This window comes from Poromitra crassiceps (assembly GCF_964638095.1).
Source record: "Poromitra crassiceps genome assembly, chromosome: 25".
NCBI lineage: Eukaryota > Metazoa > Chordata > Actinopteri > Beryciformes > Melamphaidae > Poromitra > Poromitra crassiceps.
In genome coordinates this window covers 3,900,151-3,921,346 of record NC_139649.1, presented here as the reverse complement: position 1 = coordinate 3,921,346, position 21,196 = coordinate 3,900,151, and the positions used below count along the sequence as shown (strand labels likewise).

Below are 21,196 nucleotides of genomic sequence, written 5' to 3'. Positions count from 1 at the left end.
CACTTCATGTGTTTGGCTCAAGAGTTGGTTTTTATACCTAGACGTGAGAGCGGCACAATTGTTTGATGGGAAATACGTTGACGTTCGTCGGGCACTAATGCTCAGTATGTGCGAGAAGTGCCCGGCTAGCGGGGTAAGCTATCATGTATTTAAAATATATAATGTGTATCATTGAAGGAACATAAAATCAAACCAAAAGAAACAAGTGTTGGGGCAGAGTGGGGTAAGATGAGCCAATGAGCAAGTGAGTATTTGACTCACCCCGTTTCTAGGCAACTGTACACATTAATTTGTTGTCATGTGAACATACATTCAGGGAACACCAATGATTTGTATCTGGCTGTGATAATAATATGAAACATCTGAAATAAGGGGAGATGTTTTCATCATACTTTTGTGTCCATTTTCCTTGCCTTGAGGACAACATATACTGTTAAGTAAAAGTTGGCTAACCTTACCCCACTCTCTATACTGAACCCCTCAAATGAGAATAAACAAACAACATGTCAGGCAGAGACCCGCTGATTTGGACGAATGTAAATGACAACACAACACAGCCATCAAAGTTTGGCGGGGGTCCAACACTTGCTAATGTTTTCACTTAGGCATTAAATCGTGCGGTTGGAGCGCTACCAGCTACCAGCTACGTCTTTCAAAGTGCACATTCTTGACTCCATGCCACGATGCTTTGAAGGCGTTTTGGCAGCTTGTGGTGAGCCAGCGTCAGTACTGACAGATGATGTTGGCGGTTTGTTGATTTTGGCAGCTACCTGCCACTACCTGATGACATCTCCCCGAGGCAAAAACTCTAGGAATGTTATGGTGCAATGTTGTTGTTTAGGAAAACTCCATTCCCACTGGGCGACTTGGCGCCGACTAGCTGTTTAAAAGGTGTCTAAACGGTGATAGACTTCTCAGCTATGGCTAGGCTACATTGGGTTTAAAAAGTTAAAGTTTAGAGTCTAAACTTTAGCTTTTTAAAAACCAATAGTCTAAACTTTAGATGATGTATTCTGGGATAGATGTGTGGTGGCGTAGGAGAACCCTTTGCATGTAGCTGTTTTGCAATGCATTTTGAGATTTTGACTGATTTGGTTACTTTCATCTCTGTAGCACATTATGGTAAATAATTATTTTCATAAAACAAAAGGGAATGCCACTGTAGGGAATGGAATGTGTTTAAAGCCATTTTCTCACATTTTACTTGTAGACACATAACAGATTAAAATACTCATAACGTTTGACAGCGCCATCTCAGTCATTCAGAAAGTTATATACTGTATAGGAGAGAGTTTGTAATTCATGTAAATATAAAACAAATGCAAAATTTTCACCATGTAAAGGGTTTTTGCAGGCCACCACACACGGAGAAAAATAGAGCATTATCTTGTACATTATGGACTTATCTGATGGAGATTTTTTTATATTTGTGCATTGTTAAATTATCAAATAATGTATTTAATGCTAAAGCAACTGTTTTACTTGACAAATTGAAGCATTTCTAAACCATTGTGAAAACCACTTGATTTTTTTTTTTTCTTGTCGGCTGTGCGCCCACAGGATCTGTATTGAACCTCTGAAGAGGGAGAGATGAGCACAGACTAAACATGTTCTCTTTGACCTACATTATATTGAGTGAGTTCTCCCTTTAGCATCCCGACCTTCTCCGCATGGCATCGTCTGAGCTTGGACTTCATGAGTAGCAAAGCACAAAGGTCACGCCAGCGCAGTGCCTCCAGAGAAGTGCACCTTTTATTTAAAGCACAGACAATAATACTCATAGAGGATTTCAAGTGTTTAACATGGTTAGTGTCTAACAATTACCAATACACTCACAATTCCTTTAAAGTCATCCAGTGAAAAATGGCTTTTTGCCCTTTTTAGCTAATTCAAGTATACAACACACAGCAATGTATGGGGGGGGAATTATTGAGTTTTCCTTTTAATAAAATTGTCTAGGTGGACAGGCGGGCGGCGTTAGTCACAATTTGCATAATGTTTTGTGTCACAAAAGTGATGTCACGGAAAACATGAACTTAACCGTTTGTCTTCAGAACTCACACAAAGGGGGAAGAGCAGGTTAGGTTTTCAGAGTCAATAAGTAACCAAATCCAAACTCATGATAAACAGACGATGAGTGCAGGCTAGGCAGGCAGGCCATGGCAGATCTGCAGCAGCAGAATGTCAATTGTGTCCAAGTTTCAGCTTCGGCAGTCTGTGAAGAGAGCTGTTCAATAGGGCCCATTGTAGGTGCATAACATGAGAGCTGATTGCAAGATACCACCTGCTCCTCATCTATAATCACTTGCTGGCGGTAACCCAACTGTCCGTCTAGACCGCTGCCTTCCTTCAGCACCTTGGACAGCACTCGATATAGACGGAGCCTCAATGCCACTGGAAGCAGCAGCTGACCAGTCATCATCACAGAGGCATCATAAAAAATCACAACCAATAAATCATCACAGAATGTGATGTGACCCATTTTCCCATCAAATCAAAATGCATTTCTCTCTGATATTCCATTGGTTTACACTGTATGATATCCCACCTCAAAACATCACATTAAAGAGAGGCAAGACCCTCATCCTAATGCAAACCAACAGATACATTATTGAGAAGGAGGCATTATGCATTTTGAGATTTAATATTCACCCTTGTACTGTATATTTCCATCCAAACCAGGTACTGAAAGAGGTATTTGGAAAACAAAATGTTCTGAGTTGTTTATTTTTGTATACTTCCGGACACAGAGCCTTTGTGTTTTAAGTTGGGACGTGAATACTCCCCACATCCCCCCGCGTCTGAATCTTAATTAATTAATTAATTAATTTTGAGTGAAAATTGTGAGTAAATCTGGGTCTTTGGTTCAAGAAGCCCTCTTCTGTTCTTTAGCCCGCTCTCTGCAGCCGCTCCCCGGTGGGCTACACCCACTTTTAATACCTCGACCTCTCACCACCTGAGTGCACAGGTCTCTGTGTGTGTGTGTGTGTGTGTGTGTGTGTGTGTGTATGTGTGTGTGTGTGTGTGTGTGTGTGTGTGTGTGTGTGTGTGTGTGTGTGTGTGTGTGTGTGTGTGTGTGTGTGTGTGTGTAGAGGTCTCCCCATGCTGCCGATACTGTGTAAGATGGATGTTAGCAGCTGAAGAGCATTCTTTTCCTCTCCATAGGGAATGCTCGACACATAATAACCTAGAATTCTCTCTCTCTCTCTCAGCATGCACCTCTCTTCAATGTCTCTCGCTCTAAGTGATCTGTCTTGTGTCGCGTGCATACAGGTTTGTGTGATGATCCGTATCTCTCGCTAATACACCCTTTTCACGGGGCCAGTTTGTGTCGAAAAGGCAGGGTAAACACAGATGCAAGCAAGACACTAATGAGGGTTTCGTGTGTGTGGGTGTGTGTGTGTGTGTGTGTGTGTGTGTGTGTGTGTGTTTCCTACTGTGTGATGGAGGATATTATCAGAGGAATTCTAAGGGATGTGGTTAGTGGTCTGTGAGGAATGCTGTGATGAGTGGTAGGTTGTCATAATGACCTTGGTCGGACACAACACACGCGCATACACACAACACATGCGCATACACACAACACATGCGCATACACACACACACACGCACACACACACACACACACACACACACACACACACACACACACACACACACACACACACACACACACACACACACACACGTGTTTTGACAGGCTGCTCGTATGTCAGAAAAGCTAGGCTGTAATTTTATATATATAGAATCCCCAAAAAATCAAATACATCCACATTAGTACCTGTAAAGGTCTGTCAAGTGTCAAACACATCATTCTGGGTAGTATCATTGCTGAGACAAACGTAACAGCAGACAGCTACACTTGTAGCAGTTGTGATACCTGTTTGCTGCATCACTCGTTTCTTATCTGCTAAGTGCGTTCATGTACAGTAAATGTAAACATCCCTTGATGCACAGTTGACAGTTAAATTCACTCGTCTGTTAGGACTATTGTCCTTTGACTGATTAAAAAAAAAAGTGGTAGCATAGCTTTTCAGTGATGTAGGGTTTACTGTAAGTAATCATCATTTCCATGTAAATAAATTATGAAGCACAGCATTAATTTAACATCCAGCCAGTTAATTAAAGCTGTTTCATTTGCTGTTCTAAACGCCCGGTGTCTGGCAGGTCTTGCTGCTGGAGTAATAAAACAGCGGTGTGTTTGTACACAGAAGAATAACTGTCTAGTTAGCATGAGCAGTGATAAGAGCGCCACCTACAGGAAATCAGCAACAGCAAAATCTAGGCTCTGCCCACACTGTTTGATTGACAGGTGCTCCCTGGGAAGTGTAGTGCAGAAACAGAGGACCTGCTAAGCAAGAAAGAGGGATAGAGACCAAATTAGTAAAAAGAAAATAGATTGTGGATTTCCACTCAGACTCAGTGTGAGTGGAGGTAACGAAGCATGAAGGACACCCCTAACATTTACACACAATAAACGGTGGATTGGCTGGTGCTTACCAAGACACCGGGGGGGGGGGGGGACAGAAAGAGAGACAGAGAGGGGGAGACAGAGAGAGAGAGAGAGACAGAGAGGGGGGACGGAGAGAGATGGAGAGAGCGAGGGAGTATTATGTTCAAATGTTCACTGTGCTCCGGGCACGGAGACATTTACACACACGGACTCGTGCAGAAAACACAGTCCACCCAGGTCTGTTACGTTCTGTTACGTCAAGGAAGGATCCTCATTAGGCTGAATTTCAGGGATGTTACGCCATCGGAGCCCAGCGGCGTGCTGTTACAATGTCCCAATCCTACAAAGCACTGCGTCTGCAGGAGGGAGACATTTCCAGGAGGCCCACATGTGTGCACTCAGTGCACGTGAACAGAATTACCCACAATTCTATGCGCACGAATGAAATGATCGCTGTCAGCTGGGTCTTCGCCGACATGCGAAATTTACACATTTAAATGCAAGTTTCTTCCGCCATTCGTGAATATGTTATCACTGTAGTGTGCCAGCAAATAATGCCCAATTGTTTCTTAATAAGCTAGAAACTTTGGTGAAATCTGAAATTCTGACGGTGGGATTTGTTTTCTTTTAGTTTGATCATTTATTTGGATAGGGACAGATAACATTTAAATAACATTTTGATGTCATGCTTCACAACATTTTGTAGCCTAAGCTCATTTTGTAATGCCTGTCCCTAGCTGTTAAAAACACCTGGTTAACCTGGGACCATGATGTAACCGCACACTCACTAGCCTGGTCCAAACGTTTGCTCTTCCAATGTGAGGAAGCATCCCTGCCTATACAGAGGTAGGACGTGACTAGGAAGGACAAGTCGAGGAAGGATCCTTGACATTGAGAAACTGTGAATATTTCCCCTTCGACAGCCATCTGGCCTGTTCAAGTCTTAGAGCGAGACGCTGAGCGTCTTCATGCTCACTCATTGTAAGACCTGCGAGCTAAATGTTTATATGTAAATGTCAAGCAATTAACTTACTAGCCTAAGACTATCAAATGAGTAGCCTGAAGCCCACAGTGCGTTCTTCAGCTGTGCTACATTTCTACTTTACATGCTCGGCACGCGGGCGAACATCTCAGATCACAAGGTTACAGCAGCTCTGCCGACTCTGGCATACGCACTGCACACATGCATTTCACTCACACGACCACAAGAGGTCGCTTTCGTAAACATCGGCCACTTGCAGATTGACCACTATTCATGTTTTCCTTGTGAGGTCGGGCTGGACACATGCAGACAGACACACACACACACACACACACACACACACACACACACACACACACACACACACACACACACACACACATTTGTATTACGACATTTTACATTGCGTTGACTTCCTTCCCTTAACCTCCCAACTGTAATCTTAACCATGACCGCTAAAGCCTTAATCCTGTCCCTATCCCCAGACTGACACATTTGAAAGTGAGGGCAGACAAAATGGCTCCCCTGTGGAAGTACCACCAAGCCATGTACACACACACACACACACACACACACACACACACACACACACACACACACACACACACACACACACACACACACACACACACACATACACCTACACACACACACACACACACACACACACACACACACACACACACACACACACACACACACACACACACACACACACACAATCTGGGGATAGGGACAGGATTAAGGTTGAGGAAAGGGCTTTAGTGGTCATGGTTAAGATTATAGTTGGGAGGTTAAGGGATGAAAGTCAACGCAATGCCCTGCAAAATATTGTAATACACGTGTGTGTGTGTGTGTGTGTGTGTGTGTGTGTGTGTGTTGTGTGTGTGCACGTGCACGTGCATGCGTGCGTGCGTGTGTGCGTGTGTGTGTGTGTGTGAGAGGGAGGGAGGGAGGAGAAAGAGAGAGAGAGGCAGAGAGGCAGAGACAGACACAGGCTAGTTTGTTGGAATAAACGGGTCATTTCCTGACTCAAAACTGCGAGTACAGCATCACTGTTTGTGTGTAAGAATGAGAAACACAACAAGAGGCAGAGATAAATCAAAGGAGGAGAGGCACAGATAAATTGTGAGCGACAGACGGAGGTAACAATAATAATCCTTAGTTACAAAGTGCTTCACATCCAGGAAAAATGAACGTCAACAATGACAGATCATTAAGAGAAAAACAGGAAGCAGGAAGAGAAGCCTAACGGATAAAACAGATGAACAGATAAATAGACAAGGATGAAAGATGAAAGCCAAAGGTCTCAGAAGGGCTTTGTGATGAAAGTACGTTTGAAGAATGTCATTGAAGAGATAGTTCCTCGGGCAACTCGTTCCACTGCCCGGTCAGCTTCAGTCTTCAGCCTGGACTCAACACAGTCAGAGGGTCTGGTCAGCTTCAGTCTTCAGTCTGGACTCAACACAGTCAGAGGGTCTGGTCAGCTTCAGTCTTCAGCCTGGACTCAACACAGTCAGAGGGTCTGGTCAGCTTCAGTCTTCAGCCTGGACTCAACACAGTCAGAGGGTCTGGTCAGCTTCAGTCTTCAGCCTGGACTCAACACAGTCAGAGGGTCTGGTCAGCTTCAGTCTTCAGCCTGGACTCAACACAGTCAGAGGGTCTGGTCAGCTTCAGTCTTCAGCGTGGACTCAACACAGTCAGAGGGTCTGGTCAGCTTCAGTCTTCAGTCTGGACTCAACACAGTCAGAGGGTCTGGTCAGCTTCAGTCTTCAGCCTGGACTCAACACAGTCAGAGGGTCTGGTCGGCTTCAGTCTTCAGCCTGGACTCAACACAGTCAGAGGGTCTGGTCAGCTTCAGTCTTCAGCCTGGACTCAACACAGTCAGAGGGTCTGGTCAGCTTCAGTCTTCAGCCTGGACTCAACACAGTCAGAGGGTCTGGTCAGCTTCAGTCTTCAGCCTGGACTCAACACAGTCAGAGGGTCTGGTCAGCTTCAGTCTTCAGCCTGGACTCAACACAGTCAGAGGGTCTGGTCAGCTTCAGTCTTCAGTCTGGACTCAACACAGTCAGAGGGTCTGGTCAGCTTCAGTCTTCAGTCTGGACTCAACACAGTCAGAGGGTCTGGTCAGCTTCGGTCTTCAGATGTGAGAGCTGTGAGTCTTCAGAGATGCTACGCTGTGCATTGTTTTTATTGATGACAAATAGCCCAGCTTATCTCCAATTAAGCCTTGTTTTCTTTGTTTTATTGTTTTGTTCTTTTCTGTATATTCTGTCTAATTAGTAAACCAGGCTATTTAATTCATTAAGATTACTGCAGGGTATGTACACACATGCATACTACTGTATATCTATACAGATGTGGTTTTCTTTGTGTGTGTGTGTGTGTGTGTGTGTGTGTGTGTGTGTGTGTGTGTGTGTGTGTGTGTGTGTGTGTGTGTGTGTGTGTGTGTGTGTGTGTGTGTGTGTGTGTGTGTGTGTGTGTCTGTCTGTCTGTCTGTCTGTCTGTCTGTCTGTCTGTCAGAGGGAGAGAAAGAGAGAGAGTGATAGAGAGACAGTTCAACAGTTCAACAGAGTTATTGAAAGCCCTATATATAGAAACTAATTAAACATCATGCCCCTCCCTTCCTTGCTCCGGTTCTCCTCATCGCCCGGCCGGTAAATGAGTGTTATAATAAACAGAATAATAACGAACCCTGGGGACTAAACAAACAAACAAGAAAATAGCAAATCAACAAAGTACCTAATTATGAAGATTTGCATTGCTGCTGGTGATCATTAGGCTGGAGATATTAATGCATGATGCTGTTGTTAGCTTGAAACGCAGGAAGAACATTCCAGGGAATATTCCAAGTGAATCATGTAATCTGCCGGGCCCCGGAGCGGCCCAGCAGGGATGATCGACCCGACCTGTTTACGTCTCACTCGGTTCATTTTAATATGTGATATCTCGCTACTATAAGGTGGAGGGCTGCACGGGCGGCGCACATTTGCTCGCGCGCGAAGCTTGCGGGCGGGATGTGCTAGAAATGAGGATGCGCGGAAAGGATGCGGAAGTGACCGCATTTCAGAAGTGGCATCAGAGCTTCAGAGTTCTCAGTTTCAGCCCGAGCCCCGACGGGACCCAACCCAGCCCGACGGGCTCGGGGCGGGTCCGGGCTAACAATTTATGCTAATTGGCCGTGCCGGGTCGGGCTTGGGCTTCAACTTACTAGGGTTGGGTCGGGTTCGAGTTTTCAGGCCCGTTGAGAACTCTAATCAGAGCCTGAATGATGAATAGATCGACTTTTATGCTAATACACGATTTGTTCACTAGTGAAATAGCCTATCCACAATTTAATTTTTTTTTATTTATATAAAATGATTGATAGCATAGCTATATTAACACAGGTCATGTCTCAGAGGAGCTATTGTAGGTAGGTGATGTCACACAATCTTGTCATGTCAAGTGAGCCACCAAAGCTACACAGTTCAGTTCACCTATTTTGGGCAGGAACCATTAAAGAAGAAGCAAACCCTATTAAGTCGGTCATTTTAGCCAAATAAGCTGATTTTTTTTAAAGATGTCCTCAAACTGCTGCTGATCACTCAGACTAATCAATATTGTTTTCTATGTTGACTCTTTTGTTTGTCTGCCATTGATTTATTTTGTCAACTACTGACAGTACTCAATATCATACCCGTAACCACGGTAAAGAAAGACTTCCTATACGATATTATATCGCTCAATAGAAATGTAGCTTAAAATTAAGCCGGAGTTGCTCATAGAATTCAGCACATAGCTAGCCCGCTATGCTACGCTACGCTACGCGGGCTCACATACTCGGCCGCTAAACGCAGTCTCACTTGAGCAATTGGCCGCTGAAATCCCTCTCCAATTCTAGGGTGGTCTAACTTATTTATAGATGTCTAACTTATTTATAGATACATTCACATTTTCCCTATCACATTCTCTCTCTCTCCCTCACCCACACGCACGCACGCACGTACAGGCGCACGCACACACACACACACACACACACACACGCACACGCACACGCACACACACACGCAAACACACACGCACACACGCACACACACACACACACACACACACACACACACACACACACACACACACACACGCACACACACACACAGGGGAAACCTGTCCTGAATGTTCCTTTCAGCTTGTCCCTCTAATCTGCGACCTGACATCCCAAACTGCCGGAATGTGAAATTTTACAGGAATGCCAAAGAAGCAGACAGACGTGCCTCAACATCACAGAGACGTTCCTGCCAGGAAACACAGGATCAGAGGAGAGGAGACGGCTCACAGCAAACACAGGGAGGAGGAGGAGGAGGAGGAGAGAGGAGGAGGAGGAGGGGGAGGGAGGAGGAGGAGGAGGAGGAGGGAGGAGGAGGAGGGGCGAGGAGGAGGGGGAGGAGGGGGAGACAAACAGATGTGAAGGAGAGGAGAGGAACAGGAAGAAGAGGAGATGGGTGAGGAGGAAAACAAACCTGATGTCTCTGTGCAGCCAGACAGCTGCTGTGCTCACCATCAACTGTCTGTCCTGTCTGTCTGTCTCTGTGCTCACCATCAACTATCTGTCCTGTCTGTCTCTGTGCTCACCATCAACTATCTGTGCTGTCTGTCTCTGTGCTCGCCATCAACTATCTGTCCTGTCTGTCTCTGTGCTCACCATCAACTGTCTGTCCTGTCTGTCTCTGTGCTCACCATCAACTATCTGTCCTGTCTGTCTCTGTGTTCACCATCAACTATCTGTGCTGTCTGTCTCTGTGCTCACCATCAACTGTCTGTCCTGTCTGTCTCTGTGCTCACCATCAACTATCTGTCCTGTCTGTCTCTGTGCTCACCATCAACTATCTGTGCTGTCTGTCTCTGTGCTCACCATCAACTGTATGTCCTGTCTGTCTGTCTCTGTGCTCACCATCAACTGTCTGTCCTGTCTGTCTGTCTCTGTGCTCACCATCAACTATCTGTCCTGTCTGTCTCTGTGCTCACCATCAACTATCTGTGCTGTCTGTCTCTGTGCTCACCATCAACTGTCTGTGCTGTCTGTCTCTGTGCTCACCATCAACTAGCTGTCCTGTCTGTCTCTGTGCTCACCATCAACTATCTGTCCTGTCTGTCTCTGTGCTCACCATCAACTATCTGTCCTGTCTGTCTCTGTGATCACCATCAACTATCTGTCCTGTCTGTCAACGAGACAAAGACCACGACAGGATCTGGAGGCACAACTCCTTGATCTGCAAATTAGAAGTCACTTCTGGAAGGAATTGATTTCCCCACTGATGCCTGGACATTTTGATTTCTTTATTATTATTTTTTTTTAGAGAGACAGAGAGAGAGAGAGAGAGAGAGAGAGAGAGAGAGAGAGAGAGAGAGAGACAGAGAGAGAGAGAGAGAGAGAGAGAGAGAGAGAGAGAGAGAGAGAGAGAGAGAGAGAGCGAGCACAACCTGAACATTATCTCCTGGGAAATCTGAGCCTTGGAGAGAAAAAAAAGAAAAGAGAACAAGTCAATAAGGAGAAGAGCTCATTCATCCTCTGTGGGCATTGGTCAAGGTCACAGCAGGACACACCAATAATATCACACCAGGAAGTGGAGCCGTACGTCGATAAGCAAATAGCTCGTGGGACAGACACTGAAATTACTTTTTTCAATTGCTAACCAGCATGCTGGGTCAATACAGGAACCACCTTTTCAAAACTCTGTGTTCCACCATAACACTGGCAACCATTTTCACTCAGAAAGCATATTGTCACTCCTTGGGCAAGTTACTCAGGAAGTGTAATTAGTTACTTATTACTGATTACTCATTTAAAAAGTAGTCAAATTACTTGACTTATTACTTTTTTTCTTTATTAGTTAGCCTGGCCTAGCCAGTGACTCATAGGAATAGACTACGTGACAACCAGGAAAGACTAGTGACTACTGGAGAGTCAGTTGACAGCCGGAACAGGGACGGCACCCGGGTAGCAGTATGGGTTAGCTCCCCAGCCTGCGTCTTCCGTGAGGAAGAAGCCCAACAACCCACGAGAGGCCTTTTAGGAGGGCCATTCAAGCCGCAAGTGGAGACTGCAGTGCCACCAAGTACTGGTACTGCATGGTGTCCACTAAGATACCATCACCTCGGAATGAGATGTTTGGAGCGGGGGAGTCTGGTGCAGCACACAGGTCCTAGACCTGGTGAGACGAGGGAGGAACCCGGCCGGGTGGCAACCCACAGAGCCCGGTCCCTCTACGTACCAGAGCCCTCCCCCTCCCCCGGTCCTGGCAGAGTAGTTCCGGAGCAGCGGATTGAGTGGCCCTGACCGCGTGACCACCTTCGACCCTCCCTATAGGGCTGACCGTGGGTAGCTACTGGGACGTAAGTTGGGGCTTGGCCAGCCCCGGCTGGGTCACCTGGGCGAGGGTGTATGATGTTGCGAGACCCGAAACATCCTATGACCCCAGAGTACATCACTGAGGATACGTCCCAGTTATGCATCCATGTGATGTTTTTTTCTTTATTGGTATCAAAAGTTATTAGTTACGTTACTCGTTAATATATTGCTTTCGCTGAAGTGACGTATACAACCTGTTTAGCCGCAGCTCCTTTACAACTGAAAACACTTTATCGGAACAATAATTAACTTTACAGGAGGAGGCAACAATCAGCCAACCTGCATAATTTCTATTATCTACCTATAGGACAACAACAAAACTAACCGTGTTCTGGTAACACAGAAGTCTCACACAGCCAGACCCTCTCTCCACACCTTGTTTTAGCTCTGTGCTAAAAACACTGGAGGAAGCAACCAAGCATCACGTTAGACATGCAGGACACGGAAGTCATAGGCTCCGCCTCCGCCCCAGCTGTAATTAGCTGACAGCTGCTGATTGATCAGTGTTTAAACATTCACCAAATATGACCTCCTCCTCTTACTCTGTGATCTTGCTCAGCGATGCTGCCTCTCACCGCTGCTGCTTCTGCTGCTGCTGCCGCCGCCGGCAGTGTTTTGCCTCCACCAACCCAGCCTCCACCTTTCTAGATGGCTCAAAAACTGTATTCAATGTCTTGCTTTGGGCTTATCTGCATTGCGCTGCCTGTTTAGCTGAGCATGCTGCTGGGCTGATCCAGGGAGCATCTCCTGTAAAGTGCGGAGCCTTCAGTGCCAAACGCCAAACATGACTGTATTTCCATTTGTGCAATAACTTAGATTGTTAGGAAATTTGTTGAGTTGTGCTGGATCTTAGGTAAGAGCTCGCGAGGGGTGGTCGGTTAGAACCACAGAGATGTCTTTGAGGCGTTTATTTGAGATATCAGGCAGAAATATCAGGCAGAAGCAACATGCAGATAGATAGATAGCTTACAGATTGCAGAGAGAGAACAGCATAGCATAATAGAACATCACATTTATACCTCCCACATTCGAGGTATGACATCATTGGTGATGTCACAACGTCCCGGGAGGTATGACATCATCGATGACCTCACAAAGTCACGTCTGACATCACACAGTCTGGAGACAGCCTAGACCGTCTGACATCACCGATGACCTCACAGGGGAAACTCTGACATCACCGATGACCTCACAAGGTGAACTCTGACATCATCACCGATGATGTCATGGCGGTGACATCATGATTGGGTCGTGGGCTCCTTCGGTTCTTGGGCGCCAGGCCTGACGGTGGGGCATTACGGAGCCTTTTCTACATAGATCTTTGACTAAACTGAATTAAATGCAGTAACTTGATGTTACTTGGATTAATATAATATACGTACTCTTTGGAAATTAGGGTATGAAATCAGGTACTTTTATAAGGCTACCGACCAAATGACATCGGTAGATTGTAGAACAAGTAATCCGCCGAGACAGGGTATAGGCAACAACAAAGACCATTAACTCATTCCCTGCCAGAGTTTCAAAGGAAAAGTCAACAGCCACCATCAGGGTTTCTGATCATTTTCACACATTTTCCAAGACCCCCAGAATCTTTTCTTCTATGACTACAGTATGTAAACACTGAATATCTCTCAAAAGAGAGAAGAGAGCCTCTACTTTCACAGAAAAAAAGCTTTGATTCTACCTTCATCCGTTGTTTAGTTATCGACACTTGAATGTAGGTGTGTTCACTGAAAGTGTCCATCTGTCCCCAAAAAGCTGAGAAAAATGCATTTTTGTAAATGAAGTCATCTTCACGGGTCCTGAACCGAATACATGTCTGATGGTGGATACTGGTGGTGTTACACTCAACTATGAACCCCATAATGATTTGGTTTCCCTTTCCGGCCAAACATGCCCGAGGTCACAGCTTTTACCGCAACACCGGTGCGAGAGAGAGATTCACCCCGCTATTGAGGGAGGGGAGCCGGGTCGCTCTCTCGTTTCGTGCGGGGGCTGACTGGTTGTCCATGTCTGGAGGTCAGGAGCAAATCTAACGGCTGAAATGTACACACAGTGTGAGAGTTTAGGAACTGGATGACTAAACTATGAGGACAAGTGACTTGTGGACGTGTTGTCAGCGCCTGCCACCTGCTGAAAAGAAAATCCTTCGGGTTCGAGTGACAGGCTGTCCCCGCTGTCATGGAGTCTGTGGCTCGCTAAAAGCTGCCAGACCAGCACTTTGAGCAGTGCCTGGAGCTGTTTTATGGAGCTTTTCTGACGGGAGATTGTTGCTTTTCTCTGCTCCCTGGTTTTGTCGGAGAATAGCGGCCCCTTCTGTACACCTTTAGACGTGCAGCTGTAGTCTTTCACAAGGTGTGTAAGAGAGCCATCTATTATCACATGATGGTGAAAACACGGCTTGACGTTCTATACGACGGCAATGGCGGCGAATGATTTCAAGTCGAGCTGAACCCAAAAAATGACTTTTCTTTTATTTTAGTTCAAATACCTGGGTATGCAGTGCACCTATTTAATAATGTATGCCAAAAAAAAGTCACAAAAATCGAATTTCTTTAGGTTTTCACACTTTTTCACATCAAAAGTTCATTTTTCAAGATTTCATTGATAACAGTAATTTACAGTTTGCTGACGTCACCTAGTACTATCAAATTTCTACCCCATTTCAACCAATCATATCACGACATGGCAGCTGTCAATCAAATCTTCATTTCAGGATAATTTCCTCTTCCAAATTAAGGGGAAAATGGCGCCTAGTGCCAGTCATCTGGCAGAATTTCTAGCCCATAAACTAACTACTAACTTCAGCAATTATGCAAACTAAATCAAACGGTAATGTCTAAGAATGCAAAGAAATGTAACTGGCTCATTAAAAATCGCATTCCAGGAATATTATTTAATGCAATGGCGATATTGGCGCGCGCCTCGCCGCCTCACAGAGAGTGTGGTCGTCAGTGGTCGCCCCTCCGAGATTCCAGGCTGACGTGCTGCACTCTCCGCTCGGCAACACGAAGGCAGCTGGCTGCCTGCGGCTCGCTGAGCTCCACTCAGCGAGGGGAGCGCCACAACACACTGAATCCCACTCGATTTGGAGGCGGAACACGCCAGGATTGGCCAAAGCCCAATCCAGTCCCCAGAATTGTCAAATAAAATCATCGACATGATACTATGACCCGCCTCAGTCTCAACTTGTCATGACGTTTGTTTTGTCAGACAAATTATGTTTTCAGTCTGAAACAGACTCAGACGCACGTGACGAATGGGTTCAGCTCGACTTTAAGCTCCATTTTAGTCTGAAAATAAATGCATCCGTATCAAACAATGTAAACGTCACTGCCCAGCATCTGTCATGTTGGTATCATGTTAACCAATACATCGACTAGTGCAGGCAGTTGAAACTTGAAAGTCAACTGTGTGAAAACGTGCAGAATTATGTACGAAATGAACACCGAGTACGTACAGAAAGCTCTGTCCGTATGCATATCCGTATTTAACGTTAAGCATGACTGGGCCTTAAGAATCACATCACATCTGTTACTATAGCAACTATAACAACTAAACATGTTGGCTTCATTTTTCAGAGCTTGGGTTGGAGCTTGGTGGTTGTGGTGCTGTGAGGATCGTGGGAGTGGAAAGAATGACTTTGTTCTTCCCATTTAGGTTCTGTGAGCTTCACCAGCAGGATCAAACATAGAGAATAGAAGACGTTCCTTTCTCTTTCTGTTTCCTCTTCCTGTCATCTTCTGCTGTGGTGTATGAATAATAGTACATCTGATGGAGAGCGCTCTCAAATTCAATGTACACAGAGTGGAGACAAGAGTGTGTGTGTATGTGTGTGTGTGTGTGTGTGTGTGTGTGTGTGTGTGTGTGTGTGTGTGTGTGTGTGTGTGTGTGTGTGTGTGTGTGTGTGTGTGTGTGTGTGTGTGTGTGTGTGTGTGTGTGCGTGTGCGTGTGCGTGTGTGTGTGTTGGGGGGCGCGTGTGTGTTGGCAGAAATTACCCAGCTCACAGGAAGTGGTTTCAACAGGAAAGACTATTCCTTTCGTTCTTTCTACTTTGATATTTGAAGGGCTGACTGACATCATGACATCATGACATCATGACATCATGCACTTAGGCTTTCTACAGTAGATGTGATATTTGCATTGTTCGATTCACATGCTGTTGCAGCTGTGGATGTGATGCATATGAATGATGTACTGTAGCATATTTATGTTTTATGCTATTTTCATATATTCGACTGCCGAGGCAATGCCATTATGCTTTTTTCCCCCTGACTGTAATTATCTACTGCTCTAACTCATAGGCTAACAATCCCCCCATTACATTGCCTAAAGTCACATGGGGGGGGCTTGGGGTTAATGAAATAAATGAAGCCTGTCAATTGTCTGCTTCTGCGACCGCGCCACAGGAACTGGTGTGAGTTTCCTGTCACATGATGCACACTGACTGTTACACGGTGCAAGCAGTCATCTATAGAAAATGGTCTCACCTCGCTGGTGAAGTTAGAGCAGAGGTTCTCAAATGTTTTTGAGCCAAGGAGCCCTTACCTAGAAGATAGAAAATATACCGGGGACCCCCTCATTCTGATTTGTGATTTTGGGCTAAGCTTAATTGTTTCCACGGTAACGTGCTTGACTTTTAAATTGTTTGTTCAATTAGAATGTAATCCATGAACCATTTTAGATTTAAAGCATACAATATTTTCGTTGAACTATGAAGCTTTTGCAAAAAAAGAAAAAAAGTTTTTATTTTTATTTTTATGAAAACTTTTTGCAAAGTGCCACGGACCCCCATTTGAGAACCACTGAGTTAGAGCACAGTGTGAACTCATTGTAGGTGACCTCAACTCAAACTCCTACAATGTTGTTTGACCTTGATATGTTTTTTAATCCATCTGAGCCCACATTTCCCCAATACTTTCAACACAAAGTGATGTGATGCACTTGACTCAGGCTCATCTGAAACGTGGGAATCTGGAGCGTCGAACCAGGTATGGCATGAAAAGATTGATCGAGAAGAAAATCAATCACAATCTTTTGATCACAACTTGTTTGTATATTTACGAAGTTCATATATTTAAACGAATTTCTTTTTAAATTTGATGTGAGACAAACTACCTGGCATTGTAAATCATAAATAATTTATTTAGATTTGCTTGATGGGGCGGCTGTGGCTCAGGAGGTAGAGCGCGTCGTCCACCAACCAGAAGGTCGGTGGTTCGATCCCTGGCTCCTCCAGTCCACATGTCGAAGTGTCCTTGGGCAAGACACTGAACCCCAAATTGCTCCCGATGGCTGTGCCAGCACCCTGCGTGGCAGCTGGCCGCCTTCGGTGTGTGAATGGGTGAATGTAGGCACATTGTAAAGCGCTTTGGATAAAAGCGCTGTATAAATGCAGTCCATTTCCATTTACCATTTGCACAATCAAGTAAGACTTCTGTTGAGGTTGCACAGGCTCATAAATGCAGTTTTTGCACACTATAATAAAACGACTCTTAGTGAAAACATTTCCTAGGTTTGATCAAATGAAGACTGGTTGTTCTCATATGGATTCAGAACTGATTCACATCCTAATGTCAGTGTGGTGATTTTGGATAATTAGTTTTTGACTGTAAAAGACCAAGCTGTGAACAAACTGAATCAACTGTTGACGGGTTATCCAGCATCCAATATGGTGGTGCACAGGAATTTTAGGCCATCTTTGTTTCTAAAAACATTGTATCTCTCAATCCACACAGAATAATTTGGCAAAATACATTTTATTTATATAGCACTTCTGATCTTGTTCGCTCTTAAAAGCGGAGTTTGCAATGTACTTTATCATAAGGCAAAAATAAAAGAATTGTAAATACAAATGAGTTAAAAATTGGGAAGCACATTGTAAAGGTAATTCAAAAATAAAAGCATCCAAGAAAATTACATTGTAAAAACATTATGCAAAACTACAGTAGGTTGATGGAAGTGTGAGATGTGATTTGAAAGATCATATTGAAGTAGCTTATCTAAGTTCCTCAGGCAGATGTTGCATGGTCTAGTCTTACTAACTAAAATCACTTAAGTCTTGAGTCGAGACTGAAGAAAAGAGGAGCTGTTAAATCTACACTTCTACTGAATGCTTAACAAATACTGATCCTGGTCCCAACAGACATTCTTGTTCTGAAGCTATGACAACAATAGATTACAAAGTGCTTTACAAACGATAAAACACAATCTCTTAAAAGGAGCATTTCACGTTCTCTGTGTGAATGACAATGACAGTCTTGGTGTGAGGTGTAAAGTCACAATATGTTTTCATTTGAGATGACACATAATGTTAGAAGTCAATCACTTTTTCACAGACCCAGTAGTGCCCTGAGTCACACCTGTCATCATTCCAGCTGTTTAGTTCTTGAGACGAATAAGTGTGAACACAGTCCTCTTTTTGCATAGAGTCATTGGGCTCACCTGTCTCCCAGAACCTGTTTAAGAAAGAAAAGAGTCAACTGTACTTGATGGAAAATCAGAAGCACGATGCATCATCAGGCCAACCTGTTCACTGACTGGTAAGACTGAAGAATGGATGTCTTACCTTGTGCTGTTCAGACGTGTCCCATCCACCCATTTCCAGATTCCCTCCTCATCCCTGTCACTCAAACCAATCCATATTCTCTTGTCCAAGGAAGCGATGAATTTCTGTTGAATTGTTGAAAAGACAAATGACATCAACACACACTTCACACAAAATCAAACAGGAACTGGATGGGGGGGGGAGTGTTTTGCCACTTTTCCCTTTACCTGTTCTTCTTCACTGTTTATGATGACCAGGTCTCCTCCTCTCTGTATACAGTCCTGCCTGCTGTCAGCCCAGCTCTTTGCATCATTAGAGACGTAGTAAAAACTGTTGCTGAATGATTTACATCCATCTTTACAGAAATGCTCTGCAAGAGGAGAGGATGTTAAGAGTGAGCAGCAAATAAAAGCACAAAAGCATATGCATTCAAATGTACAGTACATGCACGCTCATATACTCTCTCTCTCACACACACACACACACACACACACACACACACACACACACACACACACACACACACACACACACACACACACACACACAGAAACACAGGCAGAAAACACAGACAGACTCACTGAGAGTCTTTCTGTTTTCAGCCCAGGTCTTGTTGAGGGTCTGCAGTTTGTCGAGCGTCTCTTCTAAGATGGCAGCTTTTGTATCTGCACAGGAAATACAAACAATGGTGGACTTTAGGTAGAAACAAATGTGCACAACATCTTCTAGCTTTATACAGAAATGCTCTGCAAGAAGAGAGGATCTGAAGAGTGAGCAGCAAAATAAAGCACAAATTTACAGTAGGCTACATGCGCGCTCCGCTCATGTAAATACACACACACACACACACACACACACACACACACACACACACACACACACACACACACACACACACACACACACACACACACACACACACACACACACACACACACACTCACACAAAATGGATGCTTAAGAGTGCAAACCTCTTGAGGAAGTGAATGCCTCAAAGTGGACCCTAAGGCCGAGGAGAAGACACATGAGCACCAGCACCAAAGCCAGTAGGAGGAGAAGACACATGATCAGCAGACACACTGTAGTCACCCTGCAGGGCTTCATCACTGACTGGACAACATCACCTGTAGGAAAACAGGCCATCATGGTTTAGAGAGGAACTGCTACACAGCTACTGAATATTGCTGTTCATAGCATGACTCGTCATTTTGTGGTTTTACTCTGTGTGTGTGTGTGTGTGTGTGCGTGCGTGTGTGTGTGAGTGCGTGTGTGTGTGTGTGTAAGAGAGCGAGAGATAGTGCTATATGGGCATTGTTTGGGACACACTAGTTTACCAAACAATTCCCAATACAAGTTTAACTACATCTTGACCACTCTCAAAGGAATTATCTTGTCAAACTAAAACTACGCCCAAAAAGTACTTCAACTACATCCAAACTACATCACAGGAAATTATCACAATATGAGTCTGGAATCCAATATTGTTACATGGAGGTACAACTGAACGGACACTGAGTAAAGTGTAAAGTAGGTGTGTTTGATTTCGTATTGGCCAAACCTCACTTATGCAGCCCGAGGATGTGTTTTAAGGAGATGATAGGGAGCAATAGTTGAGGTGGAATCAGGAAAATGTTAAGTTTCTAGGGAAACTCACAGTATTTGATGGCAGACATCTTGATCACAAACCACAGGTGATTTAATTAAATAACAGGCGACTGTCATTACTGTCAATGACAAGCGTGGCCAATGAGCTGTGGCAATGTGCCATATGGTATGGCAACAAAAAGTCACACGAATACTATGAATATGTAGTTTGTAATAAACTACCTAAATGACTAAAATTAGGCCTAATTAAATACTGAAAAAGCTACTGAGATTTGAATGTAGTTAAAACTATCTAGTGCCAAACTACTACATGTAATTAACTTAACTTAACGCTGGCTATGGGTGAGTTGGTGAAGAATGAGACCTGATTGTGTGTGTGTGTGTGTGTGTGTGTGTGTGTGTGTGTGTGTGTGTGTGTGTGTGTGTGTGTGTGCGTGCGTGTGCGTGTGTGTGTGTGTGTGTGCACGTGCGTGTGCGCACACGTGTGTGTGTTACTCACTTAGCCGCTTATCTTGTGTCTTCTTCTCTTTTGATGTATTTGATCTGGGGTCACGACCCCCACAATTGTCTACATTTTCATAGATATCCATCTCCTCCACCTGGTCGCTCCCTCCAGCTGTGTTTAAGGCCCTCTCTTCCCTCGGTCTTTGGCGGTCCTCTTCTTCCACAGGATCTTCATCATCGTCGATGTGAACGTGCTCAGACATCTCCATCTTCTGTCTCAATCATCAATCACTGACATATCTGGACTTATTTTCAGTTTGCATTCATTTTTTGTGATCTAAGTCAAAGTAAAGCCTGTGTTTCCTCGCTCCATCCCTTCACTATCATGTGTCTCTGTGCAGCTTCTATACAATAGTGTCTGCTCATTTCCTCATCACCTCTCTATAAGTGACACTTTTTATTAGACTATTTTTAGCCTGGGTGCTGTGGCCGACCAATCACACAGCTCACAGGAAGCTGTTTGAACAGGAAACACTCATTGTGGCAGTTAAGATATTTGTTATAGTTCTAATTGTTGTGAGACACATAAACTACATGGCATTGTAAATCTGCTCTTCATTTGAAATCTATGCATCCATGCATTCATAAAGACATATGATATCATAAATGAATCAATCTATTTATAGAGTTGCCATGTCATGTGAGACTTATGTTCAAGTTGCACATGCTCAGAATGCAGTTTTTGCACACTATGCTAAAACTGACTTTTCATAA

General features: G+C 44.4%; 1 protein-coding gene across 1 annotated transcript in view; it reads right to left on the bottom strand.

The window, feature by feature from the left end:
* The window catches only part of LOC310798450 (C-type lectin domain family 6 member A-like), a gene marked incomplete at both ends in the record, with an annotated part of 4,587 nt that extends 2,168 nt beyond the window's left edge, over positions 1–2,419 (bottom strand). The window contains one exon of the mRNA XM_083660995.1: positions 2,260–2,419. Coding sequence (XP_083517121.1) covers positions 2,260–2,419 — 160 coding nt within the window. The remainder of the gene's footprint in view (positions 1–2,259) is intronic.
* Between the last annotated feature and the right edge of the window lie 18,777 nt (positions 2,420–21,196).